Below are 17,813 nucleotides of genomic sequence, written 5' to 3'. Positions count from 1 at the left end.
ATATCAATTAAAATGGGAATGTCTGTCCACTACATTATTTAAGTCTTTTCTTTTGTGCTACTCCTCCCTCATAGGTATTGTGCAACCCAGGCTTACGTGAACGCCACTGGGATGCCATGTCTGAGGTGGCTGGTGTCTCTTTGCAGCCAGCTCATGGTCAGGCCTGTGTGGCTCACTTCATATCCATGGGACTTGACCAGCACCTTAGCAGCTTTGAGGGCGTCAGTGAGGCAGCCAGCAAGGAGTACTCCTTGGAGAAGGCCATGGAGAAGATGGCCGGTGAGTGGGGTGACATGGAGTTCAGTCTCCTGACCTACCGAGAGACGGGCACCTCCATCCTGTCATCTGTGGATGAAGTGCAGATGCTGTTGGACGACCATATTGTGAAGACGCAAACCATGAGGGGCTCACCATTCATTAAGCCTTTCGAGGTGGAGATACAGTAAGACATAAGAGGATTTGCTTGAGAATTATTTTCTTAGCTTCTTTAAATAAATACATTCTGTAATGTTATTAAGTGTGTACACATGGTAGGACTAATTGTTATTGTTCAAGTTAATGGTGAATTGATATTTTTAAACCTGGGCCCTATGTTTATATATATTTGGCATGTAAATGACTTTTGGAATTTAACCAGTAGATGCAGAGAAATGACCATAATGTATTCCTTGTGGGCGACTTCGACCGTCAAAGTACGTCCACTAAAAGTTGTTTTTGCCTCGATAGGCTCAGATTGTTATTCTAAGTGTCTGACAGCTTTACAGAAATGATTCCTACAGAGACAGACCGCCTTTGTTGAAGAGAAAAATCCTCTTTGTTCGAAACAAACAAATAACAAACAAACAAATAACAAAACAGATAGATTTTTTAATTTAGAAGCTGATAGTGAGTTAATCACTTCTGTCCAGAAGGACTTGGACTGCTGGACAATCCTGCAGCAAGCATCTACAATCATGCCAGCAGAGATAAGAGGAGCTTTTGTTGATGTTTGGAAGGGGTAATACAATGTTTATGTGCATAACTCTGAATCTTACTGACTTAGATATTACCATAGAGTTCCCCTCTGCAGAGGTGAGTGACACTCCTACGTCTTGCTCCTAATGGGTCTCAGCTGGAGCATTAATATTTGTAGAATAATGAATCAACAACCTAAACAGACCCGATACCTCTGACTGAAGCTAAACAACCTGAATTCTTTGTCTGTCTCAGACTTGTAGTGACAATATTCTTTGTGAAACTTGGAAAACAACGGTTTCAGTCAAGCACACTGTATAATTCTTTCATTGCTATTCAATTTTTTATCTGTATCTCAGTTCAGCAAATGATCAGATTTTCCCATCCACTATAATTTGTGATATTATTGCAATGTTATGTTGCTGCCAGGCACAGTTTGACACAGGATTCCCTGCAGCTTTTAAAAATGCATTGTGCCATATTGAGCAGGATGCCAAAGCAGTTATTGTAACATTTTTTGTACTATCGCATGAGAACTTTATAATGCAATTATCTAGCTTTGTGGGTGGGAGAGGATGATACCATAGTGAGGATAAAGAAATTGTATTTTTCGGAACATCCAGAGCCAGTCGCGACTGTTTTTATACTGTATGTCCTCACTACAGATCAGATAATATTTGGCATTTAAGGCAAGATAATATTAACACATATCTAGGATTCCAAAACCCCTTTTACCTTCGAGCGGTGATAATGCATAATGATTCATTCAAGGTTTCTTATCCCTCCAAACAAAAGCGCCAAAAGGGAATGATTTTGTAAATGTAGTTAAGTGATATTACTTATGGTTGGTGAAGAATTGCCTTTCTTTTTTAGTGTACCTGAGATTTAGAGATTTTAGAAATTCCTTTTACAGGCCATATAGACCCTGTTACCACCAAATTTTGTCTTCGCACTTTCATATACTCATGTTCTCCTGTAGGGAATGGGAGGGCAAGTTGCTGCTCCTCCAAGAGATCCTGGATGAATGGTTAAAGGTGCAGTCCACTTGGCTTTACCTGGAGCCCATCTTCAGCTCCCCAGACATCATGACTCAGATGCCTGAAGAGGGACGCCGTTTCACAACTGTTGACAAAACCTGGAGGGAAACCATGAAACAAGTTTCCCTGGTAAGTTGTTAGACTTAATTTGGTTTTGTTATGTTTGATTTTGTTCCTTAACGATCTTATTATTGTAGCAGGATGCAACAATGGTTAGGAAGACCGTCTTTAATACATTTAAATTTCTTTGGAGAGGCATGAGTAAAAAAAAATGTCCCTCTTCTTTGGTGGATCAATAGACTATTACTCTTGGCTGACCTTTTGTTCCAGGAGTCATCTACACAGTGCAACAGGTTGTAAAATCACTTGGCTTTAAAGACGTGCAAGTAGGTGGTGGCCAGAACAAAAAAACTGCTATGAGCAAGGAAAATTTTCTTTGACTAAAAGTCCATGATCAGAGAAAAAATCAGAAAAAAGTCAGAGGTATTATACTATTGAGGTATTATTTAGAGACAGTTAATATTTGTAATAGGTAGTGTTAGGAAGGTCAGCCTCTTTTAGGCAGATTTGTTTCTCAAATCAGATCTGAAAGACATAGTGTCTGCACTATTATTTGCAATCATCTTGCCCTCCAAACAATCACATTGTCAAATCGCGGAGGAGATGACTTATTTCAGCACGACTCCACGGACTGTTGCTCTTTGGCTCTGATGCACTTCTATCACTATGGATTTGAGTAACACAAATGACACTTTGAAAACTAATAACAGCGGGAAGAGTGGCCGGACTGAGACACATCTGTAGAAATCACATTTTAAACCACCTTCAAATGTTTTGGATTTTTTGCTGTTTTTTGCTCCTAAATTCAATCTGGATAGATTCTGGATATGCCAAAAAACAGATATTGACCAGTAGTCTGAACATAGCCTTATAATGTTTAATAAAGTAACGAGTAATGCACAATACAATACTTTATTTGAATAATGACCCCAACACTGTGAAGCCTAAAGGAGTGCAATGGTGTCCCTATCATTACAGGGAAGGCTTTTAGCCCATGAAAAAATTAAATACCCTTATTAAATAAGCAAACTATAAAGTCTGAATCTAAGTAGTTAGGATGTACTCAATCTTTTTCAACTTTTTTATCACCAACTCAAAGTAAATTGTTCTCACAGTAATAGAACGGAGAGTTAGAAGGGCACACGGTGACATACTTCCCCCAAACCCAAATACTCAGCCAATTAAAATCTTGGTCGAACAGGAACACATTCAACCCATCCAGCATACAGAGCTATTTCCTACAGAATGGGTGCTGTATTTTTATCATTTCTTTATAACTGGAGTGATATTGATCCCTTACTACACTACATATTTCAGTAATGTAAAATTAACCAACAGTTGGAAATATTCACATACTGATCAGTAGGTTTACCGGACACGTCAGCAAAAGGCTGGTTTTCATGTTCATGTTAGGACACTGTGGAAAACAAAAATCATTTTTTGACATATACACAACTGAAAAACATACAAAGATTATAATTTCACCACACCAGGAAACTGTCGGTGGCAAACACAATTCGTTTGCAAATGACTGTTGTGTTTATATCTATGTTTTACACAGCGTCACAACTTTTTCGTAATTGAGATATACTGTACACAGCAAAAGCCTGGTACATTAACAGGCAGTGTACTAATTAAAATATAAGCTTATTTACTATAATCAGAATGACTTTAACACACACTTTGACTTGTATGAAGAAAAAATAGAAGAGAATAGAAGCTGACTAGTTCGGGCAAAACAAACCTAAACAAATAAACATGCACAATTGTGAGAGTGACAGCAGAGAATGAAATACATAGGAAAACAAGAGGCTCACAAGTATATAGTAAAAGCAGGAAGGAGTCTTTAGACTGAGATAGGGAGGGCAAGACTGCAGACTGAGGAGGGAATCAGCAGGAAAAGGATAGAGAACTGGACAGAAACAACAGAACGAGGATAAAAAGTCAGTGTTGCACCAGCATCCTCAAAGAGTTTCCAAAGGGTAATTGGCGTCCTCAGTAGACCTGAAATGAGACACATCAATTTCAGGCAGTGTCCTCCAGAAAGCCCAGCCTGACTGCACCATCAAATAGAAATTATGGATTTTGTCTGGAAGAGGCAGGGCTACACTGAGCCACAAAGAAAATGAGGTCACCAAGGGACAGGGAGCCTACACACACAGATGCGCATGCGTATTGTCTAGTCCACAGTGAGTTGTGTACACTGTGTTGTGGAGCATGTTGGCACAAATGTTGGTATAGAATCTTTTACACTTGCATTTTGCTCACGCTTTTTCAGGAAAATAGGGCCCCATTTCTTAAGTTTATTAGACTTTTTCAGTGAAGTGATTACTGTACTGTATGTATGCTAGGAAACCATTCTCATACATAATGCTAATGTTGACTTTTTTATGACCTACATGAACAAAGGAGACCATCAGCGAAAAGATTGGCTAGTTCTGCATAGTTATTCTTACGGCCTGTCCCCGCGTCGGCTTCTGACTTGGAAGTTTATCATCGCAGGCAGTGTTGCTCACACCTTTATACACAGGGGCCGCCAGAATCCACCCAAAAAAAAAAAAAGGAAGTTGTTTGTAGCAGCTTTAATAAAAGTCATATAAGTAGTAAATGTCAGACAACATTTAAAGTTGTGGTGGTACTCAGGTACCCTGTCAAACATGGATCCTTTTGTTGAGTGATTGGTAGAAACACCAAACAGGTGTTAAAGTTATATTGATGTGCATCTATTTTGTTAATTATTGCAAAAAAATTGCTTTGTCACAAGCTATTTTCTGTTTGTGTGTATTTGTATTTTGTTAACTGGCTTAGCCTCCACACTGCCACTTAGTTAACTTAATAAGCTCAGACAGTCAGGAAGGATTTCTCATTGTTACCCGCTGTGTCAATTTAATTTTGTGTTGGCATTTTCTTCCTTAGTAAGGTAATTATGTAGTTTCAGGGCACTGAAGATTGTCAGCTTTCCAAATGAATAGGCTGGTACCTGCTTTACTGCTTACTGTCTGAGAACACAGTGTACGAGGTTTTCTAGTCTCTGTTGCTGCACTAGCAACTATGACTGGTTGGAGAGGAATTATCCTTTAACTTTTGCCTTGTAGAGTCTCCAAGGATCTATTAATGCATATCCAATACAGCTAATTAAAGCCTGTGTGTGTGTGTGTGTGTGTGTGTGTGTGTGTGTGTGTGTGTGTGTTTGTCGAGCGGGAGACAGAATGATTTTGCTGAAGAGTGAGATGATTTGGAGAGACGTGGAAAAAAATATCATTGTGTGTATTATTGTAATTTCACAAATTATTTAAATCTCCCACCCATCTGTACACAGTTAGTCTGGCACAAAGGTTACATTCCTTCGTGTGATTGCTTATTATACTGCGGTCAGCCTTTTAGAGGATCTTCAACTCACTGTTAAGCGCAAGAAACACACCATACTCAATATTACATATACCACTGTGGCTCAAGAATCTTGGGTGAGATTGTTTTGAAAGATTTAAACACAATTTGTTGCACAAGATGTTGACATGAAAAACTAACCCCTGCCTGTTTACTGCTCTTAATTATCGATCGTAACAGTGGAGACCCCTTAAGCATATTTGAGGCACTTTTAAGCACATCACTTGTAGTTGTAGGTAGTGTATTGTAATAAGTAGTGCTATGCTTGAAATGTTATGAAAACACAATTTCTTTCTTTCTTTCGATCTTTCCTTCTTTCTCTCCTGCCTTTCATAATGGTTGCGCAAGTCATCTCTATAGAAACCTATAGTATCTCAGTAGTCTGGGTAGCACCTGATTAAAGAGTGGGCTTTGGTTACAAGATGGTTGATATTGTTTGTGAGAAATGTAAACTATCAGAAACAAGAAAACTGGCATCGTTTTTTTTACTGGAAGTGTTCTTTAATTACAGATGATTCTGCTCGTCATTTTGTAATCAATACACTAGCTGGAGTTACATGGACAATATATCTTCGACCTGAAATCCATCTGAGTAGAGATTCCAACTTAACAGTTTACATGGACAGAAAACAAAGCGTTCTGATAAGATTTACATGCCCCAACGAATTTAATCAGAGTTGTGAAGCTTACAGTCTGCTTATAGCTTATGGACCCACATTGTGTCCTGAGAACAATATTTGCGTTTCTGACTGGTTGGATTCCAGCTTCGTTCATCTTTTCAAACACTTGTTGTTTCGAGCCTTTTGACAATCAACCACCACCAGTTCTGCCTTGCTACCACCATGTTTCTGTTCCCGAAGCAACGTCACTTAATGTTAGCCCCCATGTAAGGTGAAGATGCACAGACAGAATATTTTTATTCCAGCAAGAGAGAAATCTAATCTAAATGCATTTTCAGTCTCTTCCAAATGAGCTAGTTTTATGTGGCATTTTTGTTCTTATTGGGCTATTGTTCTAATTATTAGGGGAATATTAAGGTTCATGTAAATGCTATTGAATGGCTACCAATGTGGACATGATTGTTTTAGATATCACGAGTGGTGATCCTAAATGAGAGTAACCCAAACCTAGCTGTTCCCCAGGACATCTGAACATTGTCAAGAAACAACATTGATAATAAAATGATGATTTTCACTTTGCCCTTCTTCTGTAATCACTCACATCGTGCTATGTTTAAATCTAATGATTCCAATTCACCATACCTTGTAGGGCAGTTATAGTATGAACACCCCTCTGCGTTCGCTCACACTGCATCAAAATCTGACAAAGAACACATCCTTTCATCTCGTCCATTGCATCTGTCAGCAGGGCATGAAATTGGAATCATCTCAACTCCACACTACCAATGAACAGTGTGAGCAAGAAAGCAGGCTACAGTGCAGCTCTCCTACCCACAAATCACATCAGGGTCTTTGTTGGGGTTGTTGTCATTAGATCAACCACTGGGAGCTGCTCAAGATCCACTGATCTTCCAGTGCCTTCCAGCTTCCACGTCTTAACTCCCTTTTCCTCCACTTTTCCCTTTTTGCTCCCTGCTTTAATGTGTCATTTATCTACCATTGCATGCACAATTGCAGATAAAAACAGGGCCAAATCAATTTAAAAGACTTATTTGTATGAACCTGCTTCCTCTCAACGTTGCGGCGTACCACGCCACTGCTCTCTCTAATGAGCTGAGGAAGGGAGAAACAACATCGACCATCTGAGCTCATAGGGACGATGACTGACATATTGTTTACTAATAGACCAATGGATTCACACAGTAGCAACACAGTTATAGTCAGGAAAAAGAATAGCTCACTTAATATTACTCTCACTCGTGCAGACATAATACTCTGCTTTGTCCTGGGTGCGAAGCGTGTGTCACATTAGAACAAAGAAAAATACTTTCTGTAGATTATGTTTTCACTGCACAGATTTCAGAGTTGCTTCATATCTGCTGGGGACAGTGCCTGTCGCCCATTGAAGCCATCTGTTTTGTGCATGAAAACCCCATTATCACACATAATACATGCATTAGAACATTGTTATCCCTTCAGCATGCTCATGAATAGCTTCCCGCTGGCACACTGAATATAAAAATAGCCCTCTTATTACATTCACTCTCAGAGAATGGGCCAAAATCACAAGTCTGATGAAATCTATGAAAAGCCAGGATCACAGTTCATCAATCAGACACCCTCAGCCTGTATAATTGGATGATCCATTGAAATGCAGTCAAAGCTTTATCATTTTATTTAGTGTCAGTAACTGTATTTTTTCTGCATACTATTGCAACATTATTAAAATCTAAATGGTTTTAATTTCTGTTTATTACTTGTATCATATGATGAACCCATACTGGAAAAAGCCCCTTTGACATGAATCGACAGCCACTGCCTCAACTTGAGTCACCCTGAGAAATCGATACCAAATCATGAGAGATCAAAACATAAATATCTAATTCTAGCAACTCTTTGTGGTTCTGGTTTTGAACAGAACTTGAAGAGATTAATAGTTTCTTTCAGTGGCCGGGCCTCTTTTTAATGGACAGTGACCTCTTATCCGATACAAAACAGAAGTGTTGCCAAGTGAAAGCAATGCACTAATGTACATCCTCCTCTTTGCTGCTTTTCCAGCAGTATTGATTGTAGATTTTTCCAAAGCATCTGCTAATGTAGAATTATTTGTATTACACTCGAGGCCCAACACCGAATATCTGCTGTGTCAATTTCTTTTGTCTTACTAGAGTCTGTGGTGTAATATGGCGATATCATATCTATACCGTCTTTCATCGTCATGTGTTTGTATGTAGATGGTTTCATGTAAACATTTCACCTTGCATGTCATTAGAAGGTGTGAAAGCTCTTGGATGGAGTTACAAAGCAAAAACAGACTTGAGGCTAACTGATCACATCAAACAATGATGAAAGCGCCTTGTCCTTTTGTAGGTGAGCTGTTCAACTATATCAGCTGTTTCCCTTACGGTTAGATTGTATCCATTTGCAAAAAGTAGAAACCATGTTGACAAGTGTTGCATCCTTTAGAAGAGTGGTGTTACCTCTTGCAGGGTGAAATAGCAGACTGGGTTAATGAGGATTTAAAACATTAAAGTTTTCTGTTTTCAACATCTCTACCTTCCATTTCTTTACAGAGTTGTTTGCAATAGAAGATAGCATGCCCTTATGTTACTTTTTTCCCTCACTTTTGTTCACACTGGCTCTGTGTTCTGCTCCTTCCTGCATTTTATTTCATTCCATTCAGAGGGTGATATCAGACTTTACGCTTCATTTCAGCATCGCCAACATTTTCATACCAGCAGGTTCAGGCATTCACTGTCCAACCTTGAAGATTAGATAGAGTTTTTATTTAGGCACTTCCTGGGGGTGACAGTACGAGAGGATATTGAATTAGTGTACAGATGGGATGCTATCAGACCTGAAATATTTCATAGGTGCTAGACAGGCCTCAGGTGAAATCTCTATTACTGTCCCATCATAGATTTTTTTTTTTTACGGGCGCTGTGTGACAAGTGGGCCTTACTGTGGAACACAGAAGTGGATGTTGCTAAAGGAAGATATTGCAGTGTTTTAGTGTTACCTGCAAGGCAGCAGTGACAACACTGCACTGCTGAAAAAATATGAACACAACAACCTTTTGTCATATGTTTCCTCAGTAAAGTTGACTACATTGCCAGCACTTAAAATTTCCCTGATACCACGGAGTTAAAGTTAGTTTGTAATTGGGAAAGAAACTGTTGTCCACTTCGTAGTTGGTCATGTCATTTGACTGGAAAGTGAATGCAACAAAATTGCTGCTTTCTTTCAGATATAATGGCCCTGACTGCTCCATTCGAAAAAGCTTTGCAATACAGAGAGACAAAGGAAACTCAGCTTTGGGTAGTTGTCAGCTATTTGTGCCAGTTTACCACTGTCATACAAGAGATCAGATACTGAGAACTTCAAATGAGTCTGACATGACCTGAATTTATCAGCTAACAATTGTTGTTGACTGAGAACCTTCATCAACATCTAACAGCATGTTGTTGGCCAATGTTAGTTAGAAGCAGATTGAAAGTAGTTAACCAAAGTGAATATTTGCTTTAAACACTGTTCCCTCCTATCTGTGTCAGGACAAGCATGTGTTGGCAGTGATAGCCATCGACAAGATGCTGGAGAGGCTAAAAAAGTCCAACGAGCTTCTGGAGATGATCCTCAAAGGTCTGAATAACTACCTGGAGAAGAAGCGTCTCTATTTCCCACGGTTCTTCTTCCTGTCCAATGAAGAGCTGCTAGAAATCCTCTCTGAGACCAAAGACCCCACGAGGTAAACGGCTTAAACATGCAGGCATAGTGGTGCACACAGCCATAATTTGTATTTAGTTTTATCAATCATTATCCGTGATAACTATTAACAGCACCAGTGGATATCTGTGTATGTAGACAATTATAAAAAAAAACTAAACTAAAAATATTCAGCTAACTAATACGCCTACACAAACCTCCAAAGTGGTTCCCGAGTCCTCACTGATAACCTACCCTTGTCTCAGTTCACCCAGAGCGTTTGGTTAATAATGAATGTGATTCCACACAAAAGATGTTCCAGCCTCTTGCTCTCTTCATGCCATTTCTATTTCTCTTTTCGTTTCCACTCTGCAATCCCTCTGTTCTCTCTTTCACTTCAGGGAATTGTCATCACATCAGTGCAGATGCACACAATCATGAGCTCCTCTGTAAAGAAGGGATTTCTTCTGTAGGCTGGGGAGGGCAGTGTAATGATGGGAAAGTGCTAGTTTGATATTTTTTTTCATACACTGGTTGCTGAATGTTACGCAACACTGACAAAGGGCTTGCTTTTATTACAGGATATAGAGGAGGCAAAGTACCCAAAAGTTTGAATGTTTTCACATCGGAATACTTGTTCCTATTTCCTGTTTTCCCTGAATGTTTTTGTGCACAGCGAGTGCAGCAACAGAAACATAGAGATGTGAACCAATAGGAACTAGGAAAGACTGTTTACTGTGTGACATTTAAGAAGAGTTGTATAACAATAAGAAGGACCTCGGTGGACATTGCACTTCAGTTGCAGTCACATTACTCAGGACCACTTCATGGGGGTGACAGTTGGAGAGGACATTATTATTAAGAAGATATATTATATAGGATATATCACAGATCCTTAGAAATTCTCTCCTTAAAGAAATAATATGTAAGAATTCTGATTCTTTGCCCCAAACAGCGAGATTACTTAGTGTACATTAGCTATAAGATAGCAAGCAATGGCACAGCCTTTGGGTGTGTGTGTGTCTGTCTGTGTGTTTGAATTCAGGTCAACTCTCACTAAATTCAGCACTCACCAGAGACTCTAGTTCTGTCTCTCCTTCTTCCATCTTCTCGGAAATGTAATTTGTCAAAAATAAAGTACATTTCCCCACCAGCTTCAGTCAGCCGTCAACGTAACAGAACATAAGCACCCAACAATGGAGCTCAGCTAGGCAGTTCTGCTGCAGTCAGGTTGATCAATGGGAGTGAAGATAAATCCACTTATTAATCCGGAAAGTTTAAAAGTAATCCCTGAGCTCTCCTCCCGTCAGTAAACGGCTCCAGATCAGACAGAATCTGATGTGACTCCGGGAATCTATCCTCCAGAAGGTGTGGCTCTGCACCTGACTCCCTCCTCAAGCTGGCTGACTCTGAGCAGCTGTGAGACTGTTGAAATTAATTTGTGACCTTGTAAATAGTTTACTAAAGTAATCTGGACTCAAATGAGTTGTAGCTTCTTCTCATGCTTTATGTCAGCATGTCTTAATGTTATCTGTGCATTGCCAAGAGTTTTCATTGTTCATTTTCAAAACATAATTTCACAGGAGGGGGACAGGCGTTCATACTGGGTGCATCATTACTCTTTTCTATAATAAATGCAAATTTTTACATCATTATCTGCAAAAAACAGCATGCACACTCATTTTAGATATGGACTAATAAACTACCCTCTAGGGGAAACCTATACCCATTAAAAGCTCTGGTACGTAGAATTTTTATGTGATTATGGCATCTTTCAAACTATTGTTTTATTTCTATTCTGTTTTATTTTATCTTTGCAATGGTTTCAATCGAATACAAATCTTCATCAGAAAAATTGTTGTTCAACAGCAACATATGTAGTCGTCCGTTATCGTATACACTGGATTCATTCATACACAGTTCTGCTGTGCTCTCAGAACATTTTGACAAACCTCCCAGCCCGTACACAATCACATACTTGTGTGCATTAAGTGTGAGTAAAGTTTTTATGCGACCAGTGAAGTAAGCTGCATTGGTTTAGATGGAAAGAGATCTTCGTTACAGTTGTCATTGTTCAAATCAGTAAAATGTCCACATTGTGTCAATTATCAGTACAGTGTGATTCAGTTATATCAGATATACTGTAGTCTTTAGACATTACCTTTGTGATTCATTTCTCTCGCCTTACTCTCCTCCAGGGTCCAGCCTCATCTGAAGAAGTGCTTTGAAGGCATTGCTAGTGTAGTATTCACCGACGTGCTGGACATCACCCACATGAAAAGCAGTGAGGGCGAGATGGTGCAGCTGCTGGATATCATTTCCACCTCCAAAGCCAGGGGTCAGGTGGAGAAATGGCTTCTGGAACTCGAGAATGGCATGATTGCCTCACTGCATAAGGTGATGTGTGGATTATTAATGATTGTTATCTTTAAAGCTTCTTTATTCTCCCTTGTTCAAATAGGATTAGACGCACTCGACTCAACATTTGGCACCAAAACTGAGCTCTGAGATTCAAGGGCTTTCCCCCTATGCTTATTATTTTCTTCCATGATACATGTGGGACCATGGGAGTTAAAGTCTCTGTTGCTGCTTGGTCCATTGTAGGTAATTGGGGAGGCAATCGAGGCGTACCCCAAAGAGTTGAGGATCAACTGGGTGCGTGCTTGGCCAGGCCAGACGGTGCTCTGCGTCTCACAGGTCTACTGGACGAAGGACATTCATGAAGCCATCATTTCAGGACAGAAGGTGATCAACTGCTTACTGTATATGATGACATGCATTGTGTTTTCTGAATCATGTTAGGGTAAGGTCCATTATTTTGTTGCCTGGGCTCTTCAATACATAAGCTCGCTTCCATTTAGCCCCAGTTGTGCCTCTGATGTACAGTATTGCTACACATACATGCAAGTCATAGAGATGAGTATCTCTTTTTCTTAAAAATAAATGACTATCTTAGAAAAAAAGATAGAAAAACCTAGAATTTAATTTAACACACTTCCTGCTAAAGACTCTTGTAACCACTTGGATAGCCCGTCCACTGTATGCACTATTGTAAAATGTTGTTTCAAGTCATGCAAATCGCAGTTTACACCGTTTTACTGTGCAACAGACTCAATATTTTTGACAGACAGACATAACCCACATACCCACACACGTTATTCTGTTGAAAGTGAGCAAACCAGCGTGCTTCCCTGAAACACATCATCAAACGGTATGCTCTGAAGTTCCATGTCATCTGTATCAAAGCTGTAACCATGGCGACGCATGATGTGAAGTATGTCATTTCAGACACATTGCGTGAGACCACCTAAAGGATTAAAAGGTTGTCAAGATGAGGTCAACAAACGTCTGATCACTTTTGGATAAACTGTATGACAAACAGATTACCTTTCAGTGAGTGTGCTACTTACAGTAATGACTTACCCAGTGGCATTTTCTACAAGCTGTCATCCAATTCAAAACAGTCCAGCTTTAAACACAGAGACCGAGGTGGGTCTCTGTGTTTCTCGTCACTGATAGTAGTATGGTGTTTATCTCTTGGACGTCTTGACAGTGATGGACGTAGTAGTCGTTTGAAGACATCAAACTTGTGACCTCCATAGATGGGGTCTTGATAGCATTCTCCCTGTCTTGATAAACTTCAGCATGCTCTGTCTTCTTTTTAATCATGCCTCTCTCCCTCAGGCGTTAGATGCCTACCTGGAGCAGAACAACAGACAGATTGACGACATCGTGGCACTTGTACGAGGCAAGCTCTCCAAGCAGAACCGGGTGACCCTCGGAGCCCTTGTCGTGCTGGATGTCCACGCCAGGGACGTGCTCGCTACACTGGTGCAAAAGGGGATCAGTGACGAGAATGACTTTGAGTGGCTTAGCCAACTGCGCTACTACTGGGTGGTATGTAAAAGAGGAAGGGTTGTTTGGGGATTTGTTTCAACTGATTGATTGACTTCTGAACACTGCATCACACTTGTGCAGGAAAACCACCTCCAGACCAAGATGATCAATGCTGGTTTACCTTATGGTTATGAATACCTGGGCAACACTCCACGTCTGGTCATTACCCCACTCACCGACCGCTGCTACCGGTAAAGATACTACACAAGACCGCTCAACAAATGTATTTGTCAGGATGCTTGTAGCTAAAAGTATTGTCCTTACAATGACTCTACACTCTTCAAGTTAGAGATAAGTACATATTCACTTGTACACTATTAATCAATCACTTGCCTTGTTATTCTGGCTTATAAACCACTCTTCCCACATTCTTGTCCCGTTTTGGATGCTAAATTCCTCTTTTTGTCTACCTTCTTATTAGCCTTTTAAAGTGACAGTTTGTTTTTTTGGAGCTACTGAGAGTTCTTTCTTACTGTGCACCTGGAAATAATTAATGGTCATCAAATTGTTTGTTTGTGCACAATGCTCCTCAGCTACACACACAGGCAATTCGCCAAGTTTTTAAAGATTACAGCTCCAACTTGGATGACTACTATCTCCATAACAAAAGGCTGCAGTAACAATATTGACTTTGTAATAATTAGGTTAAAGTTATATTGATTTTATAAGGCTGTAAATATGCATTTTAAACAGTAATCATGCTGTTTATGCTGTTTTTCAAAGCTGAATCTAGAAGCTGATAGAAATATATGTACATAGCACAGTGATGAGCCACGTCATCACATAAATCACTGACAGGTCGTAAGGTATTCATGAGCCTTCTCTTGTCCATTCCTCCTTTTTCAGCACTTTGTTTGGTGCCCTCCACCTCCATTTGGGAGGGGCCCCTGAGGGCCCGGCTGGCACAGGAAAAACGGAGACAACCAAAGACTTGGCCAAAGCTGTGGCGAAGCAGTGTGTAGTCTTCAACTGCTCTGATGGACTGGACTACATCGCTCTGGGCAAGTTCTTTAAAGTGGGTAAAACTCTTTCGCCATAAGTTGGAATTACTAGGATTTTCTTACTACTTGCTCTCCAAACTTTAACGCTCACACACAGCTGTGAATGAACACATCAGTAAAAGCTGATGCACACTATTTCCAGTAGAGAAACCAAGCATGTAGAAGAAATAGTTTACTAAGCAGATATTCACTCTTCAGATGGAAGTGCGCCAGAACAGATACTTCCACCATGGAATATACCAGTAGTCTTACTATCAGCACTTCAAAGTGTCCCATGCTCACAGAACTGCACACAAACATTTTAATGTCACTGTATACAAAACACAACAATGTATCATTACAAACACATTGTAATACCATAGTAAAGGTGCTTGTCGACCATTCTGCATCAAATATGATGTAAATGCAGTATATATACAATATATGTAGTATATGAAATATATGCCACACCTATTAAGTGCTAAAAATCCCTTTTTTTTTTTAACACTGATATTGCCTACACCTTACTGAAGTGTCGTCCCACTTGCCGCTCAAACAGTTGTATTTGTGTGTGTCTGTGTATGTGTGACCAGGGCCTTTTGTCTTGCGGAGCTTGGGCCTGCTTTGATGAGTTTAACCGCATTGACTTGGAGGTGCTGTCTGTGGTGGCTCAACAGATTCTCACTATACAGCGAGGTTTGTGCTGTTTTTTCTTTTTTCTTTTTTTGTATATTGTTTTTGACTTCCCGGCTTTTTTTTTCTCCTTTGATCTTTGCATAAGCAGCCAGTATACCAGAAACAAGTTTGGCATATTCTCAGTAGTAAAAAAAAAAAAGAAGCAGGTTTTTGACTACAAAGAGATGCAACACAGAGCCAAGGCAATTTGTGAAGGCTGGCCAGCAGAACTTCAAGCATAGCTTTGTTCAACGCAGCACAGCAGTGTGTCCTGTGCTACAGGCGTTGAATGACTTGCACCATAAGATGCAAGAGCCAAAGGGGGGATACAGATGTTTCTTCACTCGAAAAGGAGGTTGGAAAATGCTAATAGGTTTCTGTTACTTAACTGCTGCTGCATTACAAATATTTTTCACAGTTAGTTCAAGACCTGGAGTTTTTACTTAAATCCAAAATGTGTTGTGTGTTGTACAGGTTATAAAGCCTTCTCAAGCAAATTTGTGATTTTGGCCAAAATTAAATTGACTTGACACTACTACTGTGAATTTAAAAGCCCAGCCTATTGCCTGGATTTGATATTTCATCTTTTGATATGGTGTACAGTTGTGGCGTCTATGGAGTGTCTATAGATATAATCCTCAGGGAGTGCTCATTACAAAAAAGTGTCCAAAGAATCTGCAGTAGGAGTGAAGACCGGAGGCTACTCTTATCTTCAACCGTCTGAGTCTGAGTCGAAAGGCCCAAAGTACAAGTTAAATACACACTGTGTCTAACTGCATCTGTGTGTCCAGGTATCGCTGCCCATTCTGAGATGCTGATGTTTGAAGGGACGGAGCTAAAACTCAACCCCTCCTGTGCTGTGTTCATTACTATGAATCCTGGGTACGCTGGTCGCTCTGAGCTACCAGACAACCTCAAGGTAGACTCAGTTTCTCAGCCATTTCTTTCTATCTAAATGTCCAAACAGTGAGCCACATTCACATAATTCTGAGGAGTTTGAATTACAGCATTTAATGTTTCTTGCATTAAAGTAGCTCAAGATACAGTCTCGAAATATTACTGATGTAAAAACTGCTAAAATAAAACTTTGATTTAAAATGTTTTTAGAATTAAAAACTGTCTCCTTGCTCCAGGCTCTCTTCAGGACTGTGGCTATGATGGTACCAGATTATGCAATGATCGCGGAGATTGTGCTCTACTCGTGCGGCTTTGTGACTGCGCGGCCCCTGTCTGTGAAAATTGTGGCCACTTATCGACTCTGTTCTGAGCAGCTTTCCTCGCAGCATCACTACGACTATGGGATGAGGGCTGTCAAGTCTGTGTTGACTGCTGCTGGAAACCTCAAGGTATCTCAATACTGATTCATTATGATGTGATTGGATGGAATTTTTGGTTGAAATATTTAACCTGATATACACTTTACATATTATTTCTTTCAGTGTGTTCCATATTGACTGAGCACAGACACTAAGCCTGTTGCATTTCATTTTAAAATCCACTCTTGGAAAAATAGGGGTGTCATTAGGCACTAACTACATCTTTGCAGTGACTTTACAGTGACATTTGTCTTCAGTAAGCTCTGCAGTTCAGCCACTTCTTATTACATCTCTGTTATGTGCCCTTTTTACTTGTATTTTCTCATCTCGTTTTCTCCTCTTCGGGTGTGTTGCACTGCAGCTCGCTTTTCCAGAGGAGAATGAAGACACCCTGTTGCTGAGGTCCATTATCGACGTCAATCTACCCAAGTTCCTGGCCCATGATCTGAAGCTGTTTGAGGTGCGACAGAGTTGAGCTCCTCCTGTCTTGATTAATGGAGCGATACACATCAAGTGATGTCTGCCCATGTTAATTCCAGTCAGTTCATTTGGAACCATGACGCACAAGGACAATTTAAGTCTGTCTGAGTCACAAAGGTTCACTGGATTATGTGTCTGTGTGTGTGTGTGTGCGAGTTTCTGAAAGTTTGTGTGATCATCATTTGTCGAACTATCTCAAGGTGAACCTCTGTATGCATGGGAGTAAGGTTGTGTTTAAAACAATGTTAAAGTATGTGTGTTCTCTCTTTCAACTCAATCTTCTCCTTTACTGGCTCCCATCTACTTTACTTTACCATTTCAGGGTATCACCTCTGACCTCTTTCCGGGGGTCCAGCTTCCAAATCGAGACTACCGCGTTCTGCTGGAGGCCATCGAGGAAAACTGCCAGCGCATGAACCTGCAAGTGACCGATTTCTTTGCTGAGAAAATCCTGCAGATCTTTGAGATGATGATAGTGAGGCATGGTTTCATGCTGGTGGGCGAGCCCTTTGGAGGCAAGACCAGTGCCTATCGTGTGCTGGCAGCAGCCCTTCACGACGTCTGTGAAAAGGTATGATACCCTGGGCTGTAGAGGAAGGTGGCCGCTGTGTTCTTAATCTGTTCACGATAAGAATTAAGGAAGTAAATCTTGCTATTCAAACTGTGGTAGTTGGCGAAACATAGAAAGAATTGTGATGTAAATTA

The 17,813-nt window shown here is 40.2% G+C and overlaps 1 protein-coding gene across 1 annotated transcript in view; it reads left to right on the top strand.

The window, feature by feature from the left end:
• Positions 1-17,813, top strand: part of dnah7 (dynein, axonemal, heavy chain 7) — a 75,474-nt gene that overhangs the window by 9,596 nt on the left and 48,065 nt on the right. Inside the window, exons 18-30 of the mRNA XM_084362155.1 lie at positions 75-442; positions 1,934-2,120; positions 9,610-9,803; positions 11,959-12,157; positions 12,365-12,505; positions 13,445-13,657; positions 13,739-13,848; positions 14,504-14,672; positions 15,231-15,333; positions 16,104-16,231; positions 16,446-16,658; positions 16,990-17,088; positions 17,431-17,679. Coding sequence (XP_084218281.1) covers positions 75-442; positions 1,934-2,120; positions 9,610-9,803; positions 11,959-12,157; positions 12,365-12,505; positions 13,445-13,657; positions 13,739-13,848; positions 14,504-14,672; positions 15,231-15,333; positions 16,104-16,231; positions 16,446-16,658; positions 16,990-17,088; positions 17,431-17,679 — 2,373 coding nt within the window. The remainder of the gene's footprint in view (positions 1-74; positions 443-1,933; positions 2,121-9,609; positions 9,804-11,958; positions 12,158-12,364; positions 12,506-13,444; positions 13,658-13,738; positions 13,849-14,503; positions 14,673-15,230; positions 15,334-16,103; positions 16,232-16,445; positions 16,659-16,989; positions 17,089-17,430; positions 17,680-17,813) is intronic.

Source organism: Pagrus pagrus (assembly GCF_965226575.1).
Source record: "Pagrus pagrus genome assembly, chromosome: 9".
Classification (NCBI taxonomy): domain Eukaryota; kingdom Metazoa; phylum Chordata; class Actinopteri; order Spariformes; family Sparidae; genus Pagrus; species Pagrus pagrus.
The sequence above is the reverse complement of the archived record's forward strand: the minus strand, read 5'-3'. Positions and strand labels throughout refer to the sequence as shown.